Source organism: Neospora caninum, chromosome X (assembly GCF_000208865.1).
Source record: "Neospora caninum Liverpool complete genome, chromosome X".
NCBI lineage: Eukaryota > Apicomplexa > Conoidasida > Eucoccidiorida > Sarcocystidae > Neospora > Neospora caninum.
The window spans coordinates 4,088,997-4,112,183 of NC_018396.1; the positions used below are offsets into that span (position 1 = coordinate 4,088,997).

Here is a 23,187-nt window from a genome sequence, read left to right on the forward strand (position 1 = left end):
CTCGTACGGCGTGCGAGGACTCGGTTCAAAACGACACCCGCAAAACAGGGAACACGCGTACGGGAAAAAAGAGCACCTGCGTCTTCCTCTAGCGTCTGGCTCAGCTCACAGAGATGTTGTCGCCTGCCAGAAATATTTGTTTCTGTATTATGAAGACAGACGCTCGTCCGCCGGGGCGTTGTTTCATCTCACCACGCACTCCATGATCACCTACAGTGGAGCCCTCTATAGCGCCTACGAGTTCCTTTCTCCTCAGAAACGTCATGAAATCCAGTCGCAAAACGGCCTCGTTTCCTCACGGGCCCCCGCTTCCGTGCTCAACCACCGAAAAACACGTCTTTCATGTCTCTGTCCAAGCTGCTCCGCGATCCACATCCACTGTCAGCTGGCTGTATCGGTGCAGCGACATGGCTCGAGCATAGAACACTAGCAGTGTCTACCCAGGCGCTGGCCCTCGAGAAAACCTCCCGTTTTCGTTGCCTTGGCCGTTTTCGCTTGGAGATATCCCTTCCCCTTCCATGAAAATTTCCTTTTGCAAGGAATTTCTGCACGAATTCGGCGCTATGCAGTCTACAGCTCTGCGAATCGACGCCTTTTCTTGCAACGGCTGGCGGGTGGTCTAGCAGTTGCGTTGAGCAACGGGGTGTGGCTGCATGCGAGTCTACGCAGTTTCTTCTTGATTCCGTCGCTACTTTTTTTTGGAGAGAGCCCTTTCCCACGCTTTCACCCTTTGTTTTGCATGCTTTCAGGCTTGCCATCAAACTGGGTTCTGAGCTAGCGACAGCGAGCACCAGGATTTTTCGGTTACTCTGCAGCTGTAGTCAACTGACGCTTTGTCTGCGGAATCAGGTTGTGTCTCACTGTTGTCTCGCCTGATGAGGGATCGACGTCACTTTTTATACAGTCGTGTTGTGGTTATGCGCGTTTTCCCGTACTCCGTGCCCCAAGTTTTTGCTCTTCGTTTCTTCGTTCTCTCCCACTGCGGCCCCAACTGATACGCGGAGAGATCGAGTCTTCCTGGGTCTAATACCAAGCTCGGTCGGCATGGAAATGAGGCGCGCCTCGGTACCATCGTGTTACCCGTTTTCAAGCTTTTTCCCGGTCCAAGTTTATCTACCATATTCGTTTGTCTCGTCAGGGCAGTTTTTAGATATGTTGCAGGGGGGACACGTTCTCTGTTCTTTTTATCGCCTTTGTCGCATTTCTCGATTCGTCAAATCTGATCCGCCACAGGCCCCGGAGATTTCACGAAGCGCGTCTGCCAGTGGCTGTTGCGGAGCTGTGCTCGTTCGCTCCTTCTCCGCCGTTCACAGGGCTCCGCTTTCGCCGTGAAGTTCAGCTTTGCCTTTCCATGGATCATCGCCCCCCCATGCCAGTTTTTCCCAGTGCGATGCTGCGCCGCGAGTCCGCCTGGCTTGAGTCCTCGCGAGCTCTTGGGGCGTCTGCTCTGCCGCCAGAATCCTCCCTTGCTCTCTCTCACTCGTACTCTTCTGGACACCTGCAAGTTGGCGTGAGGAGAAATGGCAAGGCGAGGGATAGCCACGACTTGGGGGCGAATTTGCGTGACAGTCACTTTGTCGAGCCGTCGAGTCATGCTGGTGTCGCTTCAGCGCCGTCGTCCGCGCGAGAAAAATACACTGGACATTCTTTCGACCTCCGCGACACAAGAATCCCGGGGTCCCCTGGAACTGATCGCCATTTCCGCTCGTCTTTTTCCTGTTCCTGCTCCGAAGAGACGGTCCCGTGCCGAACACCTGGCCATCTCTTCTCCCCGTCTCAAAATGGGGGTGGGAACTCAGAGCAGGCCTGGGCCCGAGTGCCGCACACCGAGGTAGTCTGTGCCACAAGGTGCACGCGACTCTGTTTTTCGCCAGCACCGTTTCCTCCAGGAGCGTATTGTGGGGAAAATCGTGAGTCGCCGGCAACACGGAGACACTACGGATTCGCTCCCGAGGCAACAAGAGGAGGGACACAGCAGGAGGCCCAGAATCACCCGCGTGTTGCAGGGCAAGGGCGTTGTCCTGGCGCCTCGCACAGCGCGTCTCTGCCTTCATCTCCTATCCACACCGTCTTGATCGAAAGAAATCCGAGAAACTTTGACGCCTGCGTCTCTGAGGCTTCCTGTGTGTGGGAACCTGGCGGGATGGGTACGCCCAGGGCTCTACCGTACGACGCCTTCTCTTCATTGCACCCCAGTTCTGTGTCTCCTTCCTCGTCTCCGTATCTTTCTTCAGGCGCCCAAAGAGCAGACCGGGCGTGGGGACCGGACCGTCGGGTGGCGGGTGATTCCCGAGTTTCACGTGCCGATGAACATGTCTCGCCCTTCGCGTGTATCCGAACCCCGCTGTCCTCTTTTTTTGGATGTGCGTGGCTGTGTATCTCGATCGTCCGCGCAGGCCTCGCAGTGTACTTTCGCGGCGTGCTCGACTGTCTCTCTGTTCACCGCTTTCTTATGTACTGTTTCCGGAGCCCCGTCATATGCCAGAAATCGATCTCGTGTCTCCTCCTCAATGGCGGTCTCTTCCTGGGACTGATCCAGTTCTTCACCCACATTTTGATGCCCGTAATTGCCGCAGTTTCGTCGTTCCTGATCTGCTTCATAGCCACCCTTGTCTCGTTATTTTCTTCGGACTCCACAGCCACGGAGAAACATGCCTCGTCTGCCCCGTCTCTGAGTCCAGCCGCTCCCGCCCACGCTGGCGACCTCCCCGCTCTCTCGCCTCTCCTTTCCTTCGATGTGTTCTCGCCCCTCGTCCTTGCGTTGTTCCCCTTCTTCCCGTCTCTCGGAAGTTCACCCGACGCCAGAGTGCCTCTCGCTGCAGGCGGGCCAGCGCCAGGCGCGGCGTCTCCGTTTGGCCGCCATGCGTTGCCGACGACTGCTTCCGCCCCGCTCGCCGCTGGCCCTCCCGGGGCCGACACTGTCGCCTGGCTTGTCCCTCTCATCGAGTGCACGCTGTGGAGTCTCTTTCGATTTCTTGTCCTGTATCCCCTCTATTGCTGCAACAGCTTATTCAATTCCCTGTGGTACCGAGACATCGCGGACACCGCCGCAGCCCTGCTCCTGCAGGATGAAGAAGCCTTGCGCCGAGAGCGAACGAAACAGTTCAAAGAGAAGAACGGTCCTTGCCGAGCCTCCTTTGCGGCAGAAAAGGCGTCGTGTCCAGCTGTTCCCTATTGCGGACCTCGTTCTTCAGGAGGCGCAGCAGCCGAAAACAGGTGGAGTGCGCCGATGAAAACGGAGTTTGCCTGTGAGACGAAGGAAAGAACGCGCCTGTCTAATGCTCCTCTTCCGGCGGTATGTGATTTGAACGACGCCTCGCCCACGTCTTCTCGGGCGGTTGCGCGACCAGGCTCCGTGGCCTCTGACGGGGCCCAGGACAAACCTTTGGCAGACCCTGGCGCCCGTCGTGCCGGTTCTGTCTCCAGAGCGCTCCAGAAGCGCAGCACTCGTGAACAGACGTCTTCTTCGTTGGGATCCTCGTTTTTCAGGATAGTTGGCGAGCGTGCGCCAGGGCGTCTCTTTGCGCGTTTACGGGGAGTGTTGTGGACGGGGGCAAGAGGCGCCGAACAGACAGAAACGTGCCTCGGGACACGAGAAGGGGCGTCTCCGTTCGACGCCAGTTCGACCGGGGGCGGGAAGGTTTTTCAAGAACGAGCGGCCGCAGTTGCGGCTGGGGGAAGACACACTGAGGCAGGGAATCACGGGGAGTCTCGCCTAGGGAAGACGGCTCGAGCGCGCTTCGCGGGGGCGCAGGGACCGGTTGCCTTTGCCTCCGTTTTCAGAGAAACGCAGCGTTCTTCGCCGAAGCACTGGGAGGTGAGGAACGAATCGGAACCCGATGGCCCGTTTTTCTTCGCGTTCTTCGCGCACGTGTGCGAATGGTTCTCGCCTTCGGAAAAGCACGCGCTTTCAACTGCGCCCCCTGTCTCTCCATCTGCTTTCTACTCGGCGTCCTTTTTCTCTTCGTCGCCCTGTCCTCCAGCTGTCGGCGGGCCTTCCTCAGGAGGAGTTTCCCCGTGCGAGTTTGTGCTTCGCCTGCTGATCCACTACGTTTGGTGGATTGGCGCGTCGGTCGTTCTGCCGCTGGTTCCCTTTATCGGCCCCCCGCTGTCCCTGATCAACCTCTCGTGGCTCTTCGCCTTCTACTGCTTCGACTGGCACGACTATCTCCCCTACACTTCTTTCTCGCCGTCGTGCGCGTCTCCCAGCCTCCCCTCTTCCTCGGCTGCGCGTTCGGTAGACCTGTGGAGCGAGAACGACGGAGGCACAGGTTGCCGGGGCCCACAAAGTGGGAAAGAAGAGGGAGACCGAGGGCGATGCCAGGCGTGCTTCAGCATGAGAGAAGAACAACGGGGGAGACAACGACTGCACATCGTGCCTGAGGGCTGTGACCGCTGGATTACGCGAGATGGCCCACAGGGCCGTCTCTACCCGCAGCGATCCTGTTTCCCTGGTGGTCCAAGGGACCGACATTCCTCTGCCTCTTCCACCCCTGAGAGACGTCTCCTTGGGCTTCGAGTTGGCGAGAACGACTCTCTGCACTTTTCGTCCTTCTCCTCGTTTTCGCCCTTTTCTCCCCACGTGTCTGCCTCGCGCCCCGCGTCTCCAGTCCCCCGACAGGCGCCATGGGGGGAGACGGAGACGCTTGGAGACAGGGGGGCCCACAGTGTGGGGCGGGCGTGCAGGGGGCGAGGTCAGACCGACGCCCGGTCCCCAGGGAGCGCAAGAGAAGAAGGCGAGGAAGTCTTCGCGAGACGCGTCCACGCATGGGTCGAGAGTCAGCAGAAATCTCTACGATTAAGACACGACGGAAGGGCTATCTCCCCTCAGATGCAAATGCGGATTCAGCGTCTGGCTGCACTTTTTTCGATCAAGAGGGAGGCGGGAAACGCGCGAGAGACGAAGGAAAGAGGGAAAGGGAAAGGCTTCTCTCTCCGCCCTCTTTCAAAGGCCACCGACCCTGCTGGGGGCGCCGCCCCGCGGGCCACGATGGCACGTATCGGGTCTGAAACGCGTTTTCGTCGACCGCTCGCTGCGCACCCCGGACGTGAGGCTTCTCCTGCGGCCTCGCCGCTTTCCCCAGCCTGTCCTGAGTGGGCCAGCCGAGGGCCGAACGCACCGGGTCTCTTCCGACAGGACGCGACCGCGCGTCCTCGTGACACAGAAACTGAGAAAACGGCAACGAGAGAGGAAGGCTGCCATGAGAGGCGCATTTTGTTTGTGGGGGAGATGAGGTCGCGCGTCAAGTACTTTGAAGAGCACTGGCTCTACTTCGCGGGGTTCGGCCTCCCCCTGTGTCTGGTTCAGTTCGTCTGTTCCTCTTTCGTGGACTACGGCGTCTTGTCCATGCTCTTCCCTGTGTGCATAGTCACCTCGCTGCACGCGCTCCCTCTCCGCTGGGTGTCTCGTTCCGACGCGTCCCTTTTAGGCCCATACGCTCTCTTTCGGCGGCTGCCGATCTTCGCCCCGATACAGCTCCTCACGAGATATATGCTCAGGGTCGTGGTGCGGCATTTCGCCAAGAAAGAGAGAACACGGGGCGCGGCGAAATTCGGTAGAAAGTAGGTAGAACCCCCGGAGGACAGCCGGTGTGTGACACGCGCGCCACACCGGACAAGCACGGAGAGACACGGGGTGATATGGCCTTCCTAGACGAAAAGGGACTCGAGCGCCTGCCTTCGTCGCTGTGGAGGAAAAGGGATGGTGCATCTTTTGTCTCCATTCTCTCTCTAATTAAGTAAAAAGACACATGTGTTTATGTATATATGTATATATATATACATACATGACCGCGTGCAGATCGCGTGTAATGTCCATGAATACGTACGCACGCTCACATGCAAATTTATATACCCGTGGATATGTGGGGTTGTGGACAGTCTGTCTTGTGAACGCGCGTGAGTTGCGGAGGCGGCTTTTTGCGAGGGGTAAGGCACCGCGTTTTTGAGGGAGCAGACAGGTTCCAGGGTGTATCTGCCACTTTGGGCTTTTCTCGCCTTTTTGCAAGTTGGAGCTTCTCACCGGGATTTCCGTGGCTCTCTCACGTTCGAGGGAAGAAAGGGAAATTCGAGTTTTTCTGCACAGGAAGCTCAGCCCGCGACTAAGGATGAGGACGAACCTTCATTCGACAGGCGAAACGTTTTTAGCGTGCAGACAGGCCAGCAACCTGCTTGCCTGTGTTGCGTCGAATGGGTATCTCGTTCACTTGATGGGTCCATACATAAACTCTTATGCATGTAAATGCATAAGTGTGTGCATGTACGAAATTGCATGGAAGACGCTTTCAACCTTATTCTATATGTACACGCGGTTGGCGAAAGAACTGAGTCTAGTATCGCCAAGCGCGGTCATATAAACATATAAATATATATATATATATATATATACGCACACCGGGAATTCACTTAACTTACTAATCCACCTAGATATACACCACACACACACACACGCACACACAAACCCTAGACCCTATATATATACTTCCGTCCCGAGATTTGTAGTCTGTACGGGGCGGATTCGTGTTGGCCTGGCACGTGTTTAGTAACTGAACAAACGCGAGATACGCCTGGCTCCTATATATATAGCAGGGGACCAGTGTTACTGCGGGTTAGAACGAATTGTGTTCGTCTAGGAAGAGCAATGAATAGCCTTCTTATATGTGCGGCGCGAAGCACGGCTCCAGATCACCTTTCTCTAGCTTTCTGGCTTTAAGTGAAAGCCGGGTGAACCATCGTGCGTCCCTCAGGCACGCATTCCTCGCTGAAGCACCCAAAGCTCGCTGCCCCGTTACGTTTTTGCCTCGATTCATCCTAATCTTGATCTCGCCGCTGAGGCTGTGTGTAGCGGGTGGTGTGACCGTGCCAAGCGTAGGGAGCGAGAGAGCCCGTTACCCTCGGCTCGCTGTCAGAGAGAACGGATTCTGCCGCGTTTCCAGTGAGAAGAACACGCAAGAGTGCACGTGACAGACTCGGTATGTCCGGTGTAAACTTTGCCTCGGCCCACTCCTCTCACTGAGGCTGCCTCGCCGACTTCGGCCGCACAGAGCCGTCCTGCCTTTTTCCACGTGTGGGTGTTGCTTTTCAGGCCTTTTTGACCAGTGGAGAGGCCAGAGAGGCTGCAGCGCGTTGAGGAACAACAGGCTGGAGCTTTCGTGCAGAGAGTGTCGCGCACGCAGTACGCAGGCCGAGAAGATAGGCGCGGGGTAGCCAGAAAAAAGCGACCGTCTGGGAGCCAGAGCAGAGGTCGACAGAGAAGAGGGAGAAACCTGCGAAGCGACGAGGTAACCAGAGAAAAGGGAAGCAAAACGTGGACGAGACCGGAACCGAGACAGAGAGCGCCCCACGGTCGGCGTGGTTGTTACAGAGGAAAGTGACAGCGAGAAGTGTGACAAGTTCCCCCGGAGCTCGAACGGGGAAACCGCAACGGCGGGGAACCGACGGCGAGGAAAAAGAGGACCGAAAGGGGGGAGAAAGGCGGTGAGAGCCGAGCATAAAAAGTGACACGAAACCCGAGAGGAGCAGAAACAGGGGAAAACCCAAAATAAACAACTTGCCTCTTCGCTTCACGAGGCTGTGGGCATAGTTGCTCAGCTGTGCGTCTCCCGCCAGCTGCGTGTGAGTCTTTGGGATCTCGCTAGTTTTTCCACGAAACTGCCTGTTTTTTCTCCCAACCGGCGTTTCCTTTCTGAGGACTGTGTGCGATTCGGTCTCTTCCACGTGCGTCCATCCGTCTCGCTTTTTTGTGCGCCTTCAAAAGGCCCGGGAGGTCGAGATAAATAACTTGGTTGTCTGATCTTGGAACTGAAGTCTGTGCATCCCGCAGTGTGTTGCAGCTGGCTGATCGACAGACAAAGGAAGTTTGGGGAACGCGAGTGCGTCTAAAACACAAGCGCGACGATCTGGAAGGCGGAAATTGTTGCGATTTTACTTGCCCGACTGGGCTCCGTTTTCCCGTTTCACGCCCAACAAGGCAATGGTTTTCCTCGCCTTTCGTGTCCCCCCAGCCGCGTGCAGTCCGCAGCCCCGGGATGGAGCCGCCTTGACCCGTTTTTCGTGCGTAGGCCTGCACTCTGTCGTTTCCCCTCTCTCTGCTTCCTTTTCGTCGAATCCAGGTTCTTTGCCTTGATTTTCCCTTCTTCGTCTGAGTGCTTCCCTTCTCCTGTCTCGTCTCTCGTGCGGTTCTTCGCCCTCCTCGCTCCCCCTCTCCTTTGCTCTCCCGCGGGGGGGCGTTAACGCGCGTTTTCTCGCAGCGGCGCCGAGCCGTTAACCTCTCTTCCTTTGACTTTCTGCGTCGTTTTCTTTGTGGAACGGAAATCTCGCGAGAAGCAGACTTCTCGCTTTCCCTTCATCGCCCCCAGTTTTTCGTCGGGACGCCTCAGCATGAGCCGTAGCCACACGTTCCGGCCTTCTTTGGTTTCCTCACACACTGCAGATACGAGGCCGAGTCCCTTCTTCGTCTCACTTTCTCCTCGGCGCAGCTTACTCGCTTTCTTCCGCCTCGCCCAGGCCTCTCACCACCCCCTCGCACCCTTCGGGTGTATCTGGAAATGCAGCGACGGAACGCGACGACTTCCATGCGGCTGCTTTTCGGTCCCTGAGAGGGTACTCTGGGACGCCTCGTTCTCCTTTGTTCTTTCGCGATGGAACGCATGCCGCCGCAACCCGCGGGGACGGGCGACAAAGGCCCCGCCGCCCGCCCCACAAAAAACGAAGGCGCCTTCCCCTCCACCGCTGCCGAAGGCACAAAGTTCTCGAATGCGCGCCGCGAACAGGTAAGCGCTACACCAAATGCGGGACCAAAGGACACGACTCTGCCATTCGCGACGGTGGAAGGCGGGGAAACAGGCTCTCTTCATGTGAAGAAACGGTACAGGGGAGGGACACCCCCACCCTCCGTCCCAGAGGCGGCAGGAAATGCCGCGCGCGCTCATCGGCACGTGATTCGGGGTTCGCGGCCTAAATACGTTTCTCTCTGGAGGAGTCTCTCTGTCTACGACCTCTTGAACCTGTTCAAGTCTGCCTTTGTGTACCTTTCTTGCCGTCGATCTACGGCCGTCTGTTCCTTCTTCATTTCCCTTTGTACACCTGTCGTTTCATACCTGTTTGTACATCTCGTTTCCTGTGTCTCTTTGCCGCGTTTTTTGATCTACGTCTCGCAACCTCCATACGCCACCACATCTGGCCTCTCTACGTCTCTCTATGCCTCCAACGCTCTTCTTCCCCCGTCCTCGCTGTCCCTGCTTTCCCGCGTTGCTCGTTACCGAGGCTGTGTCTTCGTTTCTGCGCCTCTCGCAGGAAGAAGGCGTCGAGCGCCACCGTCTTGCGAGCTTCAACTTGCATGCCTCTGCCTCCGCGTTTCGGCACTTAGGCTCTCGCCTGGCTTCGCTTCGCGGGGCTGAGGGCAGTCACGCAGGCGCGCCCCCCCCCGCCCTGGAAGAAGAGAAAGAGGAGCCGGACTCCGACGCGGAAGACGATGACACGCCCGCGTGTATTCGACTCTGCTTCAAAAGCGTCAAAACGCTTTTCCCCGACGCCGACCCTTTCTACTGGTTTGCCTTCGCCCTCATCGCCTGCCTCATCACCGTCTTAATTGGCCTTGGAGACGGCACGAGTCCAGATCAACAGCAGTACAGCCTCGGCGTTGCTTCCCCTGGATGGAAACCGGGAGACACTGCCGAAGCAACCACGAAACCTCCCGAAATCGTACGCTCACAAAACACTCCGTGCACATATATATATATATATATACATCTATATGCATGCATATATATATATATATATATATATATATATGTCCATATGTATATGTACATACACATATGCATATAAACATTCATATATGTATATATGTATGTCTATATGTCTATATGTATATGTGTATGGGTGGATTTGTGGATAGGTGGGGCCCGACGTGTCTGGGTCGAACCGAAAGCACATTTTCTTTCTCTAAATATACATCTATCGGTTTCTCTCTCTTGCTGTCTGTATCTGTGCCTATCTGTACGTCTTTATGCCCACACCGTGTGTCTGAGGAAGGGGACTTCAGGTGAGGCTCGGTTCTGGAACGTTGCCGGGGAGCACTTGCATGTGCCTGTGGAAAGGGAATCCGAGCTGCAAGTCCATCCCCCTTTCGATGACTCCACGGACACTGGCACGGCTGCACGTGACCCCCACCGGTGTGTAAATAAAGCACATGAAGTCTGTCTTGCGCGCGGTCTGTCGAGGCTAAGCCGATGAGCTGGTGATGCTTTTCGTTTGCGCCTTTCGCTTCTGCATGCGCTGTCTGTTGCCTGTTGCAACCTTTCGGGGCCTTTTGCAGATTGAAGACGTGAATATGCCGACCTTCTTGTCGCGAGGCGGCCTCGCGTTCTTCTACGTGATTTGCATCAACATCGCCCTTTGGCTGAGCTTCATGCTCCTGCGGTGAGAGAAACCAGGAAGAGAAGATCGAAGGCATGCTCTCAGAGTACACCTCTTTTAATGCAGTCACGAGCTTTGTCTAATTATTGCCTCCGAGAGAGAACACAGTGACGAGCGAAGAATTCAAGGGGAGAGGTGAGCGAGGGGCGAACGCAGCAGGTGGGAGACGCCCAGACAGGCGCGCGAGACTCGATTTCACTCGAGGGAGAAGGGCGGAAACCTGAGAGCAGAGCACCCAGAGGTGGAGACGTGGAAGGAGCAAGGGTTGACGCCTCCGCTTGGTGCGAATCTCCTGCGCCGTTTCCCGCCGTACTCCACATTTTTTCGTTCGCTTTTCTCTCCGACCGCTTCGAGCAGCGACCGCGTCTGGCCGCTGCTAACGGCCCAGGGTAGTGTGTGGCCGCCGGCTTTTTCTGCAGGGCTTCGAAAATCCGAACGCGCATCCCCTTTCTTTTTTTTGCAGACTGGTGGTCATTCTGGGCGTGTTGAACTTTGTCTGCTACGAAATGCAAGGCGCGACTGCGTTCACTGCGACTGTCGATCCGGACATCTTCTACGTCATCTGGAGTGTCTTTTGCTACATCCTCTGGCTGAACAACTCGGACAGAAGTGAGAAAGAGAGGAACGAACGTTTTTCCTCGGCTCGCGGGTTTCCCGCGCTCACAGAGAGAAGACTTTTCTCTCGCGGGGCCTCCGCCCTTTGCCCGAGCTCCACCGGATCTCTGTTCGCTTCCGCTGGGGCAGGCTTTTTGAAGAGCTGGGATCCCTAAAGTCGCGTGTCTCCAGATGCGCCTCGCTCACCAGATCGCGCTAGGTTTCGGTTAGTGTGTGCGCGAAACGTCTCTGAGTGTCGTGGGTTGGCGCGTGCTTGCATTTCCAAGGCCCCAACTGCCCCGGGGAGCGAGGGCGGGAGAGGCGACAAAGACCGTTCGGAGGCTCTCTTGTGCTTTTCCCGCAGCGAATCTGGTCCTGGTGGCGAAGAACACGGCGGACGTCCAGCCGCTTATGTTTTTTATCTTCTTCGGAAAAGACCTGTGCTTCCCCTCTTCGTCGCTCCAGATCATCTACATCTGCAACATCGTGATGATAATTCTGAGCTGCCGGCGCCTCTTGCTGTCTCTCATGATTTTCGTCTTTGAGCTCGGCTTCCTGATGAACATGAACAACCAAGCAGTCGCGTACCTCAGTCGCTATTCTCGCCTGCGAAAGTTCAACATCAAATGGTAAGCATGTGGGCCACCTACCCGGCTTGCTTCACATCAGCTGCCACGCACACAGGCAGACCTGTGCCGATGTCCAAGACCCCAGCGGAGATGGAGACGGATGCGCAGGCGAACGACGTGCCGTGGCGTATACCTGGTATCTGTTCCGGGTGTCGATTCGTGCGTCTCTTAATATGGAGAAAGAGGTGCACAACTGCGCAGGAGAAAGAGTGCACGAATCTCCCCGTTCCCGTCGACTCCGTAATTCACGTCCCGGACTTCGTTGATATCCACCTCCCTATACCCGTATGTTTGCAGGTACCCATCCATACGGTGTACATTCATCTCGAGAAGTCTCTTTTTATGGTTTTACGTAGATATGCGTGTCGCTCTCTGTATGCTAGCGGAGAGGTGCGTCGCTATGCACGCCCGAGCAGAACCGTCTGAAGATTTTTGTACAACTCTGCCGCTCTGCTAGCTTATGATGCCTCGCTGGATCTGAATAGTTGCATGCGTATTTGTGTGGGGATGTTCCGAGCTATCTCTCGGGTTACGTTTCTCTCTTCTCTCGACGCGCCTTCCTCTCCGTCCTCGCATCCACGGACGTTTCTCTGTCTTGCGCTGCCGGTGTCGAACCTCGTTTTCAGTCGCGCTCTTTGCCTCGGAAGTCTCCGAAAACTCGCTTTTAACTGCTCAAAATCGCCGCTCCCTGCGTTCGCGCGTCCAGGTGCACCTTCGCGGCACAGGCTGCGGCGGAGACGGAATCTTGCGGGAGCGAGACGAGCAAATTTGCGTCGAGACTGGAGAGCCTGGCTTACGGCTCCGGCCTCCAAGACCAGGGAGTCCCCGCACAGGCGCCTGGGCCGTTTCAGCGTGGCCCACCGCAGTGTTGTCCGGGCGGCAGCTTGCCTGAACAAGACGCCTTTCGCCCCATACAGCGGAACGCTTTCGCGGGCGAGGCGGTTGAGGGAGACGCCTTTGAGAAAATCAAACAGCTCCAGGAGGCGTCCCGAAAGGGGCCGAAAGAGTAAGAGACTACCCGGGAGACCATCGCTAAAGAAAAAAAGGCACATACGAGAGCAGAGCGAGAATTTGGCGCGCACGCGGCGAAAACGCACAGCGCCTACCGCTGGGGGAGACGGTGAAGTGGTGTGCTTGGTTGTGCATTTTTTTACATTCTCGAGAAAGAACACAGCGAAAGGACACGGGCGTCTCTTGCGCCTTTTTTTGCACATGTATCTCCACGCCGCGGTGACGTTGTGAGAGGTAGGTGAACCCACGCCCGCCGAGTCAAGGCCTTGTCCGTCTTCACCGTCTTTTTCCTGTCTCTGCTGTCTCCTTTTCTCTGGGTTTCCCAGTCACTTTACTGCGACACGGTCGGGACTGCGCCACTCTGGCGAGTCCCTCCGCGAGGGGAAGACGCTGCTGAGAGCCGCGACTCAAGGCAAGGAACACGGGGTGAAGCACCTCCGCATTCGGCACGCGGCGACCGAGAAACGTCTCCGCGACGAATTCGGCACCGCCAGTGAGTCGCCGCGAAACCCGAAACGCGACGCGAGAGAGACCCGGCAACGGTGAACCGTCGTTTCCCAGTTTCCCATTGCGCCGGGGTCTAGAGGGCCTTCTCTTGGAATCGCAAATCCACCGATCTTCCTTTCCACATGCCGTGGACACTTCTCCATATATATATATATATATATATATGTTTAGGCTTTTTGTGTGGTTCCAAAGTCCGAGGTCGCCTATATACACATAATATGTATATCGATTTGTAGAAATAGAGACATGCATATATCCGGCATTTACACTTTTCCGTAGGTGTGTATCTGTTTGTATCTGCATTTCGTGGGCTGAGAAGGAGACAAGAGGTTCGGCAGTTGCTGGGGTTTCCGTGCTCGAGGCCGAGGGGCCGGGCGGCTTTGCGGCTTTTTGTTTCTCGGTTCGAAGTGCGCGTTTCTTCTCTGAGCGAGTGCACGTGTCTTCGTTTCCTGCGTCCCTCGCAGACCTTCCTCGGCAGCTGCATCCAAAGTACATAGAGAAATCGAAGACGTCCAAGATTCGAAACTGGCTGCTGATTCACTACGTGTACGACTACGCGCCGGCCATGTTTGTTCGCTCCGAGCGCATTGAGTTGGTCCACAAGCCTGTCGCGAAGCAAGTCGCAGATCTTCTCTTCAAAGAGATCATTCGGGACCAGTCCGAGCTCGAGGCGGCCAAGATGAGCCTCGCACCCTACAACCCGCTGCCTCCCACGGCGGCGTCAGAAAACCCAAATGCTGACTGCCCTGACGCCTCAGGCTTCAAAGGTAAAACGCCAACCCATACAGGTGCACACCCCGAGACAGGAAACAGACCTACACATCCATCTATGTAAAGATAAATCAATGCCTTCATGTCTCGCTCCCTATGCATGTAAATATATATAGTTATGTGACGCATTTGCGTATATATGTCTGTGAATAGGTTATGTATCTGGGAGACCTTTGCAGGCATGCATCTCTGTGTGCTTCTGTATGCATATACGTGTGTACATGAGGATAAGGAGACTACCGGAGACAGAGTGTCTCTCGTCGTCACGGGAAAAAGCCGTCTGAGCCTCGCTGGTCGCAACAAAGGGCAGAATACTCACATTCTGTAGACGAGAAGCAGACTCATTCCACCTAGAACGCAGACAAGTATATACATACACGAGGTTCTATTGATTTTTCCTTGTGGAATTTCTTCTTCTCCGGTAACTGCGTTCTCGCCGGCAGGCCTTTTTTCTTTTTTTTTCGAGCACCGGGACCCATCGCGGTGCGGGAGTCACTTGAGGTCGGATCGAGTGTCTGTGATCTTCTCCCACCCGCCTAGGCTGCCTCTTCGCTTCTCTGCTTCTCTTTTGCCTCTGGCGTTTTTTTCGGTCCACCGTTTTGTCCCCCTTCCTGTCGCACTTGGCCTTTGCCCGCGGCTCCTCGCCGTCTGGTGCTTCTCTCCTTTTTTCTCTGCAGACCTCGCGGATCCCCAGAACGGCCAGCCGCCCGATCTGGTGTACGCAGCGTCTCCGCTGCCGCCGGGATTTGGGGAGTCTCTCAATGTTGGTCCCGAAGTTGCCCCTGTGGTCCAAGCTTTGTGCGGGAACCTGCAGCCAGAGAGCGAAGACGCAGCTCTCCAGTCGCTTCCGACCTCGACAGGTCCGTCTCCGTCCCCTCCACCAGCGTCTTCTCCGCAGCCTTCCGGATCTGAACCGCCGAATCTGGAGGCGAAGCCTGCGGAGAAAGCATCCACCGAGCACTCCGCACTAGGAGAGGCACGCGCTCCCGCGCCTGCCTCATCGCCGGTAGCTGGGTCGGAAGGGGACGGAAAAGCGCAGGCGCCTCCAGGTCCGACTTCTCTAACGCCCCCGGCGACAGTCGTCTGCCAGAGAGAGGCCCCGAGAACGCCGGGCGGGAACGACGCCGATCCGCGGAAACGTGGCCTCGCGAAAGGCGCGACTGCGGCCCTGTCGCTCTTGCAGGCGCAAGACTCGGAGGAGTTCGAACCCCTCGAAGGTACCGGAGGCGAAGAGAGAGGGGGCGGGGAAGGGGTGCAAAGTGCCGCGTATTGCATTCTCAGGTCGAATCTGCGTACCATTTACTGTAAATAAGAATTCAAAGGATGTGGTGAAATTTGGTAAACACACAGCGGACCTAGTCATCGCGAAAACTGGGGGCAAGCGTTTCTTCTCGCGTTTTCAGGCGTGTGTTTCGAGACCCGCAGCGGGAGGGGATTGCGAAGAGAGGGAGGAACGGCTGGCCCCTTTCGTGCCATCGATGAAATACTGGGGAATCGAACCAGACGCCCTCTACGGCCTTTCTCAACCGCCGAACACGACCGGTTCTCCAGCGTCTCTCCGCGGTTGGAAGGGACGCGCATTCGAAGCGCGTTACAAAGCGTCCGTTTTGGGGTGTCTCTGGCGGGTTTGCAGGTGATTTCGACTTCCGCGTGCTGGACAAACAAACCGCGAGTCTCCCGGAGCACCTGCGCACCAAACACTTTGAAACCCACACGCCGTTCTCCATCTCTGTTAGCCCCGACCAAGCCGATGTGGCCGAGCACCTTAGCCGCGAAGCAGTGAGTTTCCTAGCCGTAAACACGGGGGCTCTTTCGGGAAGACCGTTCCTCTGCGGCAACTCTGTCGCCTGCAGTGGCCATTCTCACGAGTAGAGCGAGCGAGAAAGGGAGAAGATTCTATCCCTTGTGCAGAATGAAACGGGATGGCCCGTTTTCAGATAGGCATTCACCTATTTCTATATACATCAACATGTTTACCTATACGTATATGTGTAGATTTGTATGTGCGTCCATGCCAGCTATGGGTGTACGTCTATTCGTCCATGGGATGCTGCTTCCGTTTCGTTTTGTAGCGGGAGTTTCCCGTCGAACACACCGTCTGTCCGTTCGCGATCGGCGAGAGCCGCCTCTGGCGATGCCGGCCACATATATACCTATAAATGTACGTATTTGACAGTCTAGTCCACATGCCTGATTGCGTAAATCAGTAGATAGGTGAAGTGTGCACACACATGGTAGGAGGCGTTAAAGGATATGGGTGTTCCGCATCCGCCTGTTTTGTTTCAGGCAGCACAGTCTCCTGAGGCTACCCTGGAACATCGGGGCAAGGACGGCCATGACGGAGACCGTCGGCAAACACGGCTGGAAGTTGGGCCCCCGACACCTGTGACAGAGAGCCGGCCTCCCTTTTCTGCGTTCGCTCAGTTTTTTTCCTCGCCTTCGCACCAGCGAGCGTTCGACGGCGACGCTTCTTCGGGAGGGATGACGCGGGGCGTTTCTGGTGCTCGTGCCCCGGCCTTGTCTTCGCCGCCGGCGAAGCGAGGCGCAGACGCGAGAGGCGCAAGACCCTGCGGGCTCCGCTCGTGGGTGGCCACGAACAGGCGAGTGAGGCAGCCGCGGACGAGCACCTCGCCTGAAAGAAGCGAGGTCGAGTGTCTTCGCGTCATCTGCAAAGGGGATAGTGACGCGAGCCTGTCGGGCTTTGACTCAGAGGCCGAGTCGAGCGACGCCGAGAGCAAACAGGAGCGCATGTGGCTGCAGCGGGGTTCCTGGAGAACCCGGAAATCGTGGGCGGAGACTCTCGGCAGCCACGCCAAATTCTCGCATTCTGAGGACAGTGAAGCCAGCCGAGAATCAAATGAAGAGAAGAAGGCGTCAGAGCTGCTGCTTCGACCGTACCTCTTTCAGGCGCGACAGAGCACACAAAGGGGGGCGCCTCTTGCGGCCCTTTCTGCGGAGACTGAGCCGTCGCAAGTCCCTCACACACCACGCGCGACGCGCCGCATGGCGCGGCATCGCACCGTCGATCTTCCCCAGGAATCCTGCGACGAGGACCTTGCGGCAGTGCGTCGGAGACGCGGGGATGTAGAGCTGGTGCCCCGGAATAGAATGGTGGAAGAACGGAGGAGACAACAGCCGAAGAGGAACGCCTCTTCTCCGCAGGCGTACCGGGTCTCGGCGACGCACGGATTTGAACTGCCGGCGCTCTTCGGCTCTGCTGCTCCTGCAGCTGCCGACCCCGCAAAGAATGGGCCGCAGCCAGGTCCCGCGGCTCCACTGGGTCTCGACGGGGCGGAGGCCGCGGATGTCCCCTCGGGGGCCCCCGGTGAGGCGGCCGCAGCGACCGCTCGTTGGGCTCCGGAGACACTGCCGCCGGCCGCGCCCGTCGTCACGCCCACGGTCGCCCCTGCGAATCCGGGGAACTTCCTGTCACCCAATGCTGTGATTGACGGGGAATTCCTGAAGCCGCGGGTGAGGTCAAATGCCGTGTTTTGTCCGACGGGACTCGATCTCCCTGCACAGGAGGAGAAGGAAGAAGTGGCTGTAACGAGAGAATACATCGACTTGTTTTTGAAGCCAGAGGAAGCAGACGAACTAATGAAAGACGTTGACCTAGCAGGTGAGACGCACCACAACAGGCCCACCGAATATGGCAGGAAAGGTGCAGTCGCGTCATATGCATGCAGTCTTCAGAGGGCGTTTCATATGTCCATATACAAGTGATCGTTTTTTATTGGCGAAAGTCTACTGACATTTCTATATAGGTAGAGAGACATGTGCCCATACTCAGTGAATTGGAGATACTCGCCCTATATGTATATATGTTTATTTGAATAGGGCTTTGTGTGCGTTGGGAAGAATACGGAGGGGAGCAAACGCGTGTGTTTTTGGTCGAAGGAGACCCGGGAAGGAGAGACACGACCGTTTCTGTTCTCCTTTCCGCGGCTGCAGGGCACGGCAAATTCAACGACGCGATGTTCAGGCGAGCGGTTGTCATCCTCTATTCCATGCGAAAAAAACTACTCAAATCCCTCAAGGTCCGAAGCGGCCCGAAGCGCTGCTTCCCACCTGTCTTTTTCCTGTTCACGCTTGACTGGCTTACCCGTGTCCTCTTTGCAGGCTTTTACCGCTTGTTCTTCCTCATTGCCAGTTTGCTGCTCTTTTCTTCTGTATCCCAACTGCTTTTTCTCCCCGCCTTGTTGTGTCGCTGCGACTGTGCGCCCACGCACAGGGCTGCTTGCTGCATGCACAGTGTCTTCGGACCGCTTTGCCTTTGCCCGCCGCTCGTGGAGGCACCCTTTCCCCAGTTGAAACTCAGTTGAAACGCCCTCTCCCCCCACGTTGAGCTACCTTGTTCGACGTCTTATTCCTCTCTTCGTGGTATCTGTGTGAATACGCATGCATATATTCATGCAGTCTCATTGTCATTTTGTGCTGTACACACACACACAGATTTCTGTGAATAGAGACCTACACAATATATATATATATATATATATTTGAGTATATATATATATATATATATGAGTATATATATATATATATATATATATTTGAGACCTACATAATGTATGTATAGATTTACAGTTTGTTTTGTGCTTTGTGTTTTTCGTAGAGCCAAGCGAGCATCGCTTCTACAGTCAGTCGAATGATTTCCGTCCTTCTGTGGGTCGTCTCGTTCATCATCTTGCTGCTCGTCCTCGGAGTGAACATCAACACCGTCATTGTTTCCGGCGCCGCTTGTCTATCCGCCATTATTGTCGCCCTGAGTAGGAAAAAACACAGAGAACACTCTGCAGAGACCCAAGGCAGAGAGGGGGGAGGGACCGAATGAAGGAACGAGGAGAGAGTGAGAAGGGTATTTTTTTGTTTCGGTTTCCGCTGCATGCGATCCGACACCGCGAAGAGCAAGAGCTGTAGGCGTGTTGGCCGTCGGGTGGAGGACCATGGGATCTTTCAACAGTCACCTTCACGCCCGTTTTTCTTAGGCCAGGTGCAAATACGTATTGATCAATGCGTACCTCTGCTCGCAAATATATATGTATATATGTATATATATATATATATATATATGTATATATATATATATATATGTATATATATATATATATATATGCGAATATCCAGATATTCGTGCCTGCATTTCTTTCTAGATTAGGTTCCGTGTCGGCCTAGGTGCGAATAAGTGACGAGTTGTTTCAGAGCACAGACGACGTGCACGGGACGCGGACAGCTGAATTCACCTTTCAGATGCAGAGTGTACTTCTGCGTGTGCATGGGTGTCCTCTGTAACAGTGTCTATCCACATGTGCCCACAAAGCTCGTGCACGCATACCCGCGGATGCGTATGAAGACAGAGTATTTGGCGCGTGTGTCTGCTCAGGAAAACCCCGCATGTGTATATAGATATGAACAGATACGCAAAAATGTTCCTGTGTGTGTTGCGTTTGGTCTTTGCAGGTTATTTCTACCAGAATTTTGTGACAGCCGTGCTTTTCATTGCCGTGTCGAACCCGTTCAACGTTGGTGATCGCGTTCGGATCGACGGAGGTGAAATCCTTTACGTACGGAAGATTCGCACCTACACGACTGAATTCGAAACTGCTCATGGACGGCCTGTAAGTTGATTTCCTTGCCAAGTCGAAAATCGGCAGCAAGGCTCATTCCTTAGTTGCGTCTCCGCGCAACACATCCACGTAGACATTCGTGTGTCCTCTGCATAGATTTGCAACCCCACGCACCTGGCTCGATCTGTATATCTATGCACCCACATCTGTGCATCAATCTCTCCGCTGCATCTGTCTCCAGATCTCTCTCTACACGTCCGTGTATATCTATATCGCTATGTATATCTGTATCTATCCGTGTGTGTATGTATATATATGGAAATCTGCCGATATGTCTTCACATCGGTCTGTTTTTCTATCGCGTTCTCGAGACCTGCTGATTGGTCTCCTGTCTCCTGGCCACCTTTCTGATCCGTCTGTGGAAACGCGACATGGGAGATCCCCCGGTGGACAGCGTGCACCTCTGAGCGTTCGTCTGTCGTCCTCAAAGCCGCTGCCTCTCACCGAAGGTTGCTCAGGCGCCCTGGCTTCCCCCCTTTTCTCTCTCTCGTCCTCACTCGTTTTCGGATGACTTAGTCTCCTTCGGGTGCGTTCCCTGCTCCTTCTTTCCAGATGTTTTTCAGCAACGCCGTGCTCTTCAACCGCGTCATCACCAACGAGTCGCGTTCGAAGAACTCGTGCTTCGAGATCCCCCTCGTCCTCGACATTCGGACGCCCGAGAGCTCGATTCGCCAGCTGCAGGCCTCGATGCAGCGATACATGGAGAGCCGCAGCCTCGAGTTTGTTAAAGACACCTTCCGCATGTTCGTCACGAATGTGCAGCCAGGCCGTCAAATCGATGTACGCAGAATCCTTTCCAGATCTTGCATGCGAAGCAAACAGTCGCGAACAATCTCGAACGCCAGCGTTTTCCCGGAGTCAGCGGGCCTCTGTCAAGACACGGGACATTTCATACAAGAAAAGCACACGTGTGTTTGTGGGGGGCTGTCTCTCTGCGTCGATGCGCGTTTCCCTCCACCTGGCGCCAGTATGGCAGGCTGCATGCGTTGTAGAGCCGTTCCTGTGGTACGTCTGCTTGAAAGAGAGAGTGCCCTCAGTTTTACTGGCATTTGCTGGTTTTTCGGCTCTTTCTCGGCCTGCAGATTGCGTTTTGGATGACGTGCGTCGAAGGGTGGGGGAACTTCCTGAAGGTTTTGCGGACTCGCACAGACGTCTACTTTTACCTTCTGAAGCAACTCGCGCGCCTCCACATATCGTTCCAGCTGCCGCTCCAACCCATCCACTTCCCCTCCAGCGCCTCCCAGGGGGGCGGAAATCCACCGGGCCGACTCGCGCCGTCGTCCACACCGCAGGAAAGAAAAGTCGTCAGCGCCGGTGGTAAGCGGCACTCTCAAACGGATGCGATTCTCTTATAGCCCAAATAGACATACATGGATTCACTTACGTATATGTAAGGGTCGTGGGGATGCGAATGCATGAGTGTGTCAGCATATAGAGATATATGCACACCCTTGGGAGTAGGTGAAGAGGGGATCATGACGCGAGCAGAGATTTCGACAGGTCCTCAGCAATGCTGGCCAGAGCGAACGGATTATGCTCATATATATATATATATATATATATATTAATGTTCGTATGCACATGTGTTTATGATCCTATATATATATATATATATATATATGTATACGCCTAAATCTCTACATAGATAGGTAGGGCAGCGGCTCCTTTGCAATTAGAGAAAACGGTGTAATATATATATATATATATATATATATATATATTCGTATATATGTATATACATGCATATGTGTGTGTCTACATGGAGAGTAGATTCCTTTCCGTGTCTGTTGGGGATTGGCTCTGGAGGGTGGAGCTTTGGGCGTGCTCTTGTCTTTTGTGCTCCACTCTGCACACGAGAGTGTTTTCCCCACGTGTTTCTTTTCCCTTCTGCGTTTACGCGTCTCTTTTCAGCGGCAACCCAGCAGTTCCAGACCTCTCCCACGCACGGCAAGTCACTGCCGCTTTGCCTGGCCTCGAGTGCGTGGGGTGATGGCTGTCTCCAGCCCGAAGTGTCTCCTTTTTCCTCGTCTCCGTTTGCCGTCGAAGCGTGGCCCGGAGTCGACTGCATTCGTGTCAGTTCTCCTCTCGACCCTGCGCCGTGCCGCGGCGACGCGAAGGCCGCGCGACGCAAGGGGCAGCGGCTCTGGGAACGGGCTGGGGAGCTGGCATCGGGCGTCTACGCCTCCGCGACCGCGTCCGCGGCTCGGGCCGCGAGCTGCGTTGGGCTCCGTGGAGACGGAGGAGACAGTTGGGGCGAGAGAGCGCGGCGAGAGAGAGGCCGCGAGTCTGGCCCGCTCGATAGAGAGGTGAGGCGGTGGGGTTCCAAGTGGGTGGCTGCACGCGCATCCACGCGGCTCAGAGAGAGGAGAACCTTCCGAGAGGACCAAAAGGCAGAGACATCTCTTCGCTCTGCGTCGAGCGAGGAAGAAAGCCGCCTCCTTGAAGACCGCGAAGACTTGCCTGCGGTCTCCAGACAGCGTGTGAGCGTGAGTGGACTGCAGCGAGGGAGACGCTCGAGAGAAAAGGAGACAGTGAGACGTAGGCGCCCTATGCAGGGACGCGAATCTCGCGCTGCTTCGCCGTCTTCCCAGTCGCCGGCGCGACTGGGTTGGGGGAAAAGGGAGAGACAAGCTCTCCTACCTTGAGCCAGACGAAACGACGCCCCGACCACACAGCGAGGGACACGGCGAGACGCGGAGAAGAGCCGAAGCCGCTGCTGACGGTCCTGTTCACACGTCCCAGGGTGGTGGCCAGTCGCCAGGCCGGGTCCGCTTGCTCCGGGATCGAGAAGCGCGCCCGCAGGGGAGGAAACAGCCGGCGATGGATACAGAGGGCGACGTTTGTGTGTTTTGGTCTTTTTTTGTGGACGAGTCGCAGCGAGAAAGAAACAAGCAGGTACAGCGAAGAGAGCGAGAAGGCTGGAACCACGGACTCGCGGTATGTGTACCCGCGCGTCTTGCGACTTTTTTGGGGTCTTTTCGCCCCAGTTTGGTTTTCGCGGTGTATCCCCGTCTGCCGCCGACATAGGGCGTCGTTGTCCCTGTCGACGTGCAGGCCAGCCCGGAGAAAGGAAGAGTTTCGTGCTCCACACACACACACACACACACACATGTGGTGGAGAGCGTCGATGCGTTAACAGCCTTGTCCACATTCCGTGTTCGTACACTGCACACACCGTGACGTGTGCACTGCTGAGTGCCTGCTCATGTCAAGTGACTGCCTACGTGTTCATAGCTGAGAGTATGTCAATCCATTCATGGGGACGCCCCATGTTTGTGCGTCCCTCTGTACACACACTTGTACATATGGATGTATGCATGTATGTATGTCTGTATGCATGTATGTATGTAGATGTGTATTTTGCGTCGATGCGTGAGTGACTGTTATGCAAACTCGATGGCAGAGCCAGGTCGTGCGTGCTGGTTGCTCCCGAACAGCAAGTTGGGCGTCTCTGAGTGGTGGCTTCTTGCGTGAGGGAGAGTCGCGGGCGTCACTGAATCGACTGCCTCCATACACGTGGATTGGCCGTCTGCATGTGAAGTTTTCGTGGACCGGGCCCTCGCGCGCGCGCGGGCCCCGGAAAACCGATTCTTTGTATCACCGGAATACCGCATTTTCCGACACAGACC

General features: G+C 55.7%; 2 protein-coding genes across 2 annotated transcripts; both read left to right on the top strand.

Moving 5' to 3' along the window:
- Positions 1-2,452: 2,452 nt before the first annotated feature.
- On the top strand, positions 2,453-5,566 carry NCLIV_049550 (hypothetical protein; the record flags this gene model as incomplete). Its single annotated transcript, XM_003884507.1, has 1 exon — positions 2,453-5,566. The coding sequence occupies one exon, from the start codon at positions 2,453-2,455 to the stop codon at positions 5,564-5,566; it is 3,114 nt and encodes a 1,037-aa protein (XP_003884556.1).
- Positions 5,567-8,639: 3,073 nt separating this feature from the next.
- On the top strand, positions 8,640-22,203 carry NCLIV_049560 (hypothetical protein; the record flags this gene model as incomplete). The annotated part of the gene is made up of 17 exons (XM_003884508.1): positions 8,640-8,771; positions 9,295-9,702; positions 10,319-10,422; positions 10,883-11,028; positions 11,378-11,642; positions 12,349-12,648; positions 12,980-13,146; positions 13,625-13,927; positions 14,609-15,148; positions 15,565-15,710; positions 16,218-17,550; positions 17,883-17,968; positions 18,547-18,700; positions 19,392-19,549; positions 20,111-20,338; positions 20,641-20,875; positions 21,470-22,203. The coding sequence occupies 17 exons, from the start codon at positions 8,640-8,642 to the stop codon at positions 22,201-22,203; spliced, it is 5,439 nt and encodes a 1,812-aa protein (XP_003884557.1).
- Between the last annotated feature and the right edge of the window lie 984 nt (positions 22,204-23,187).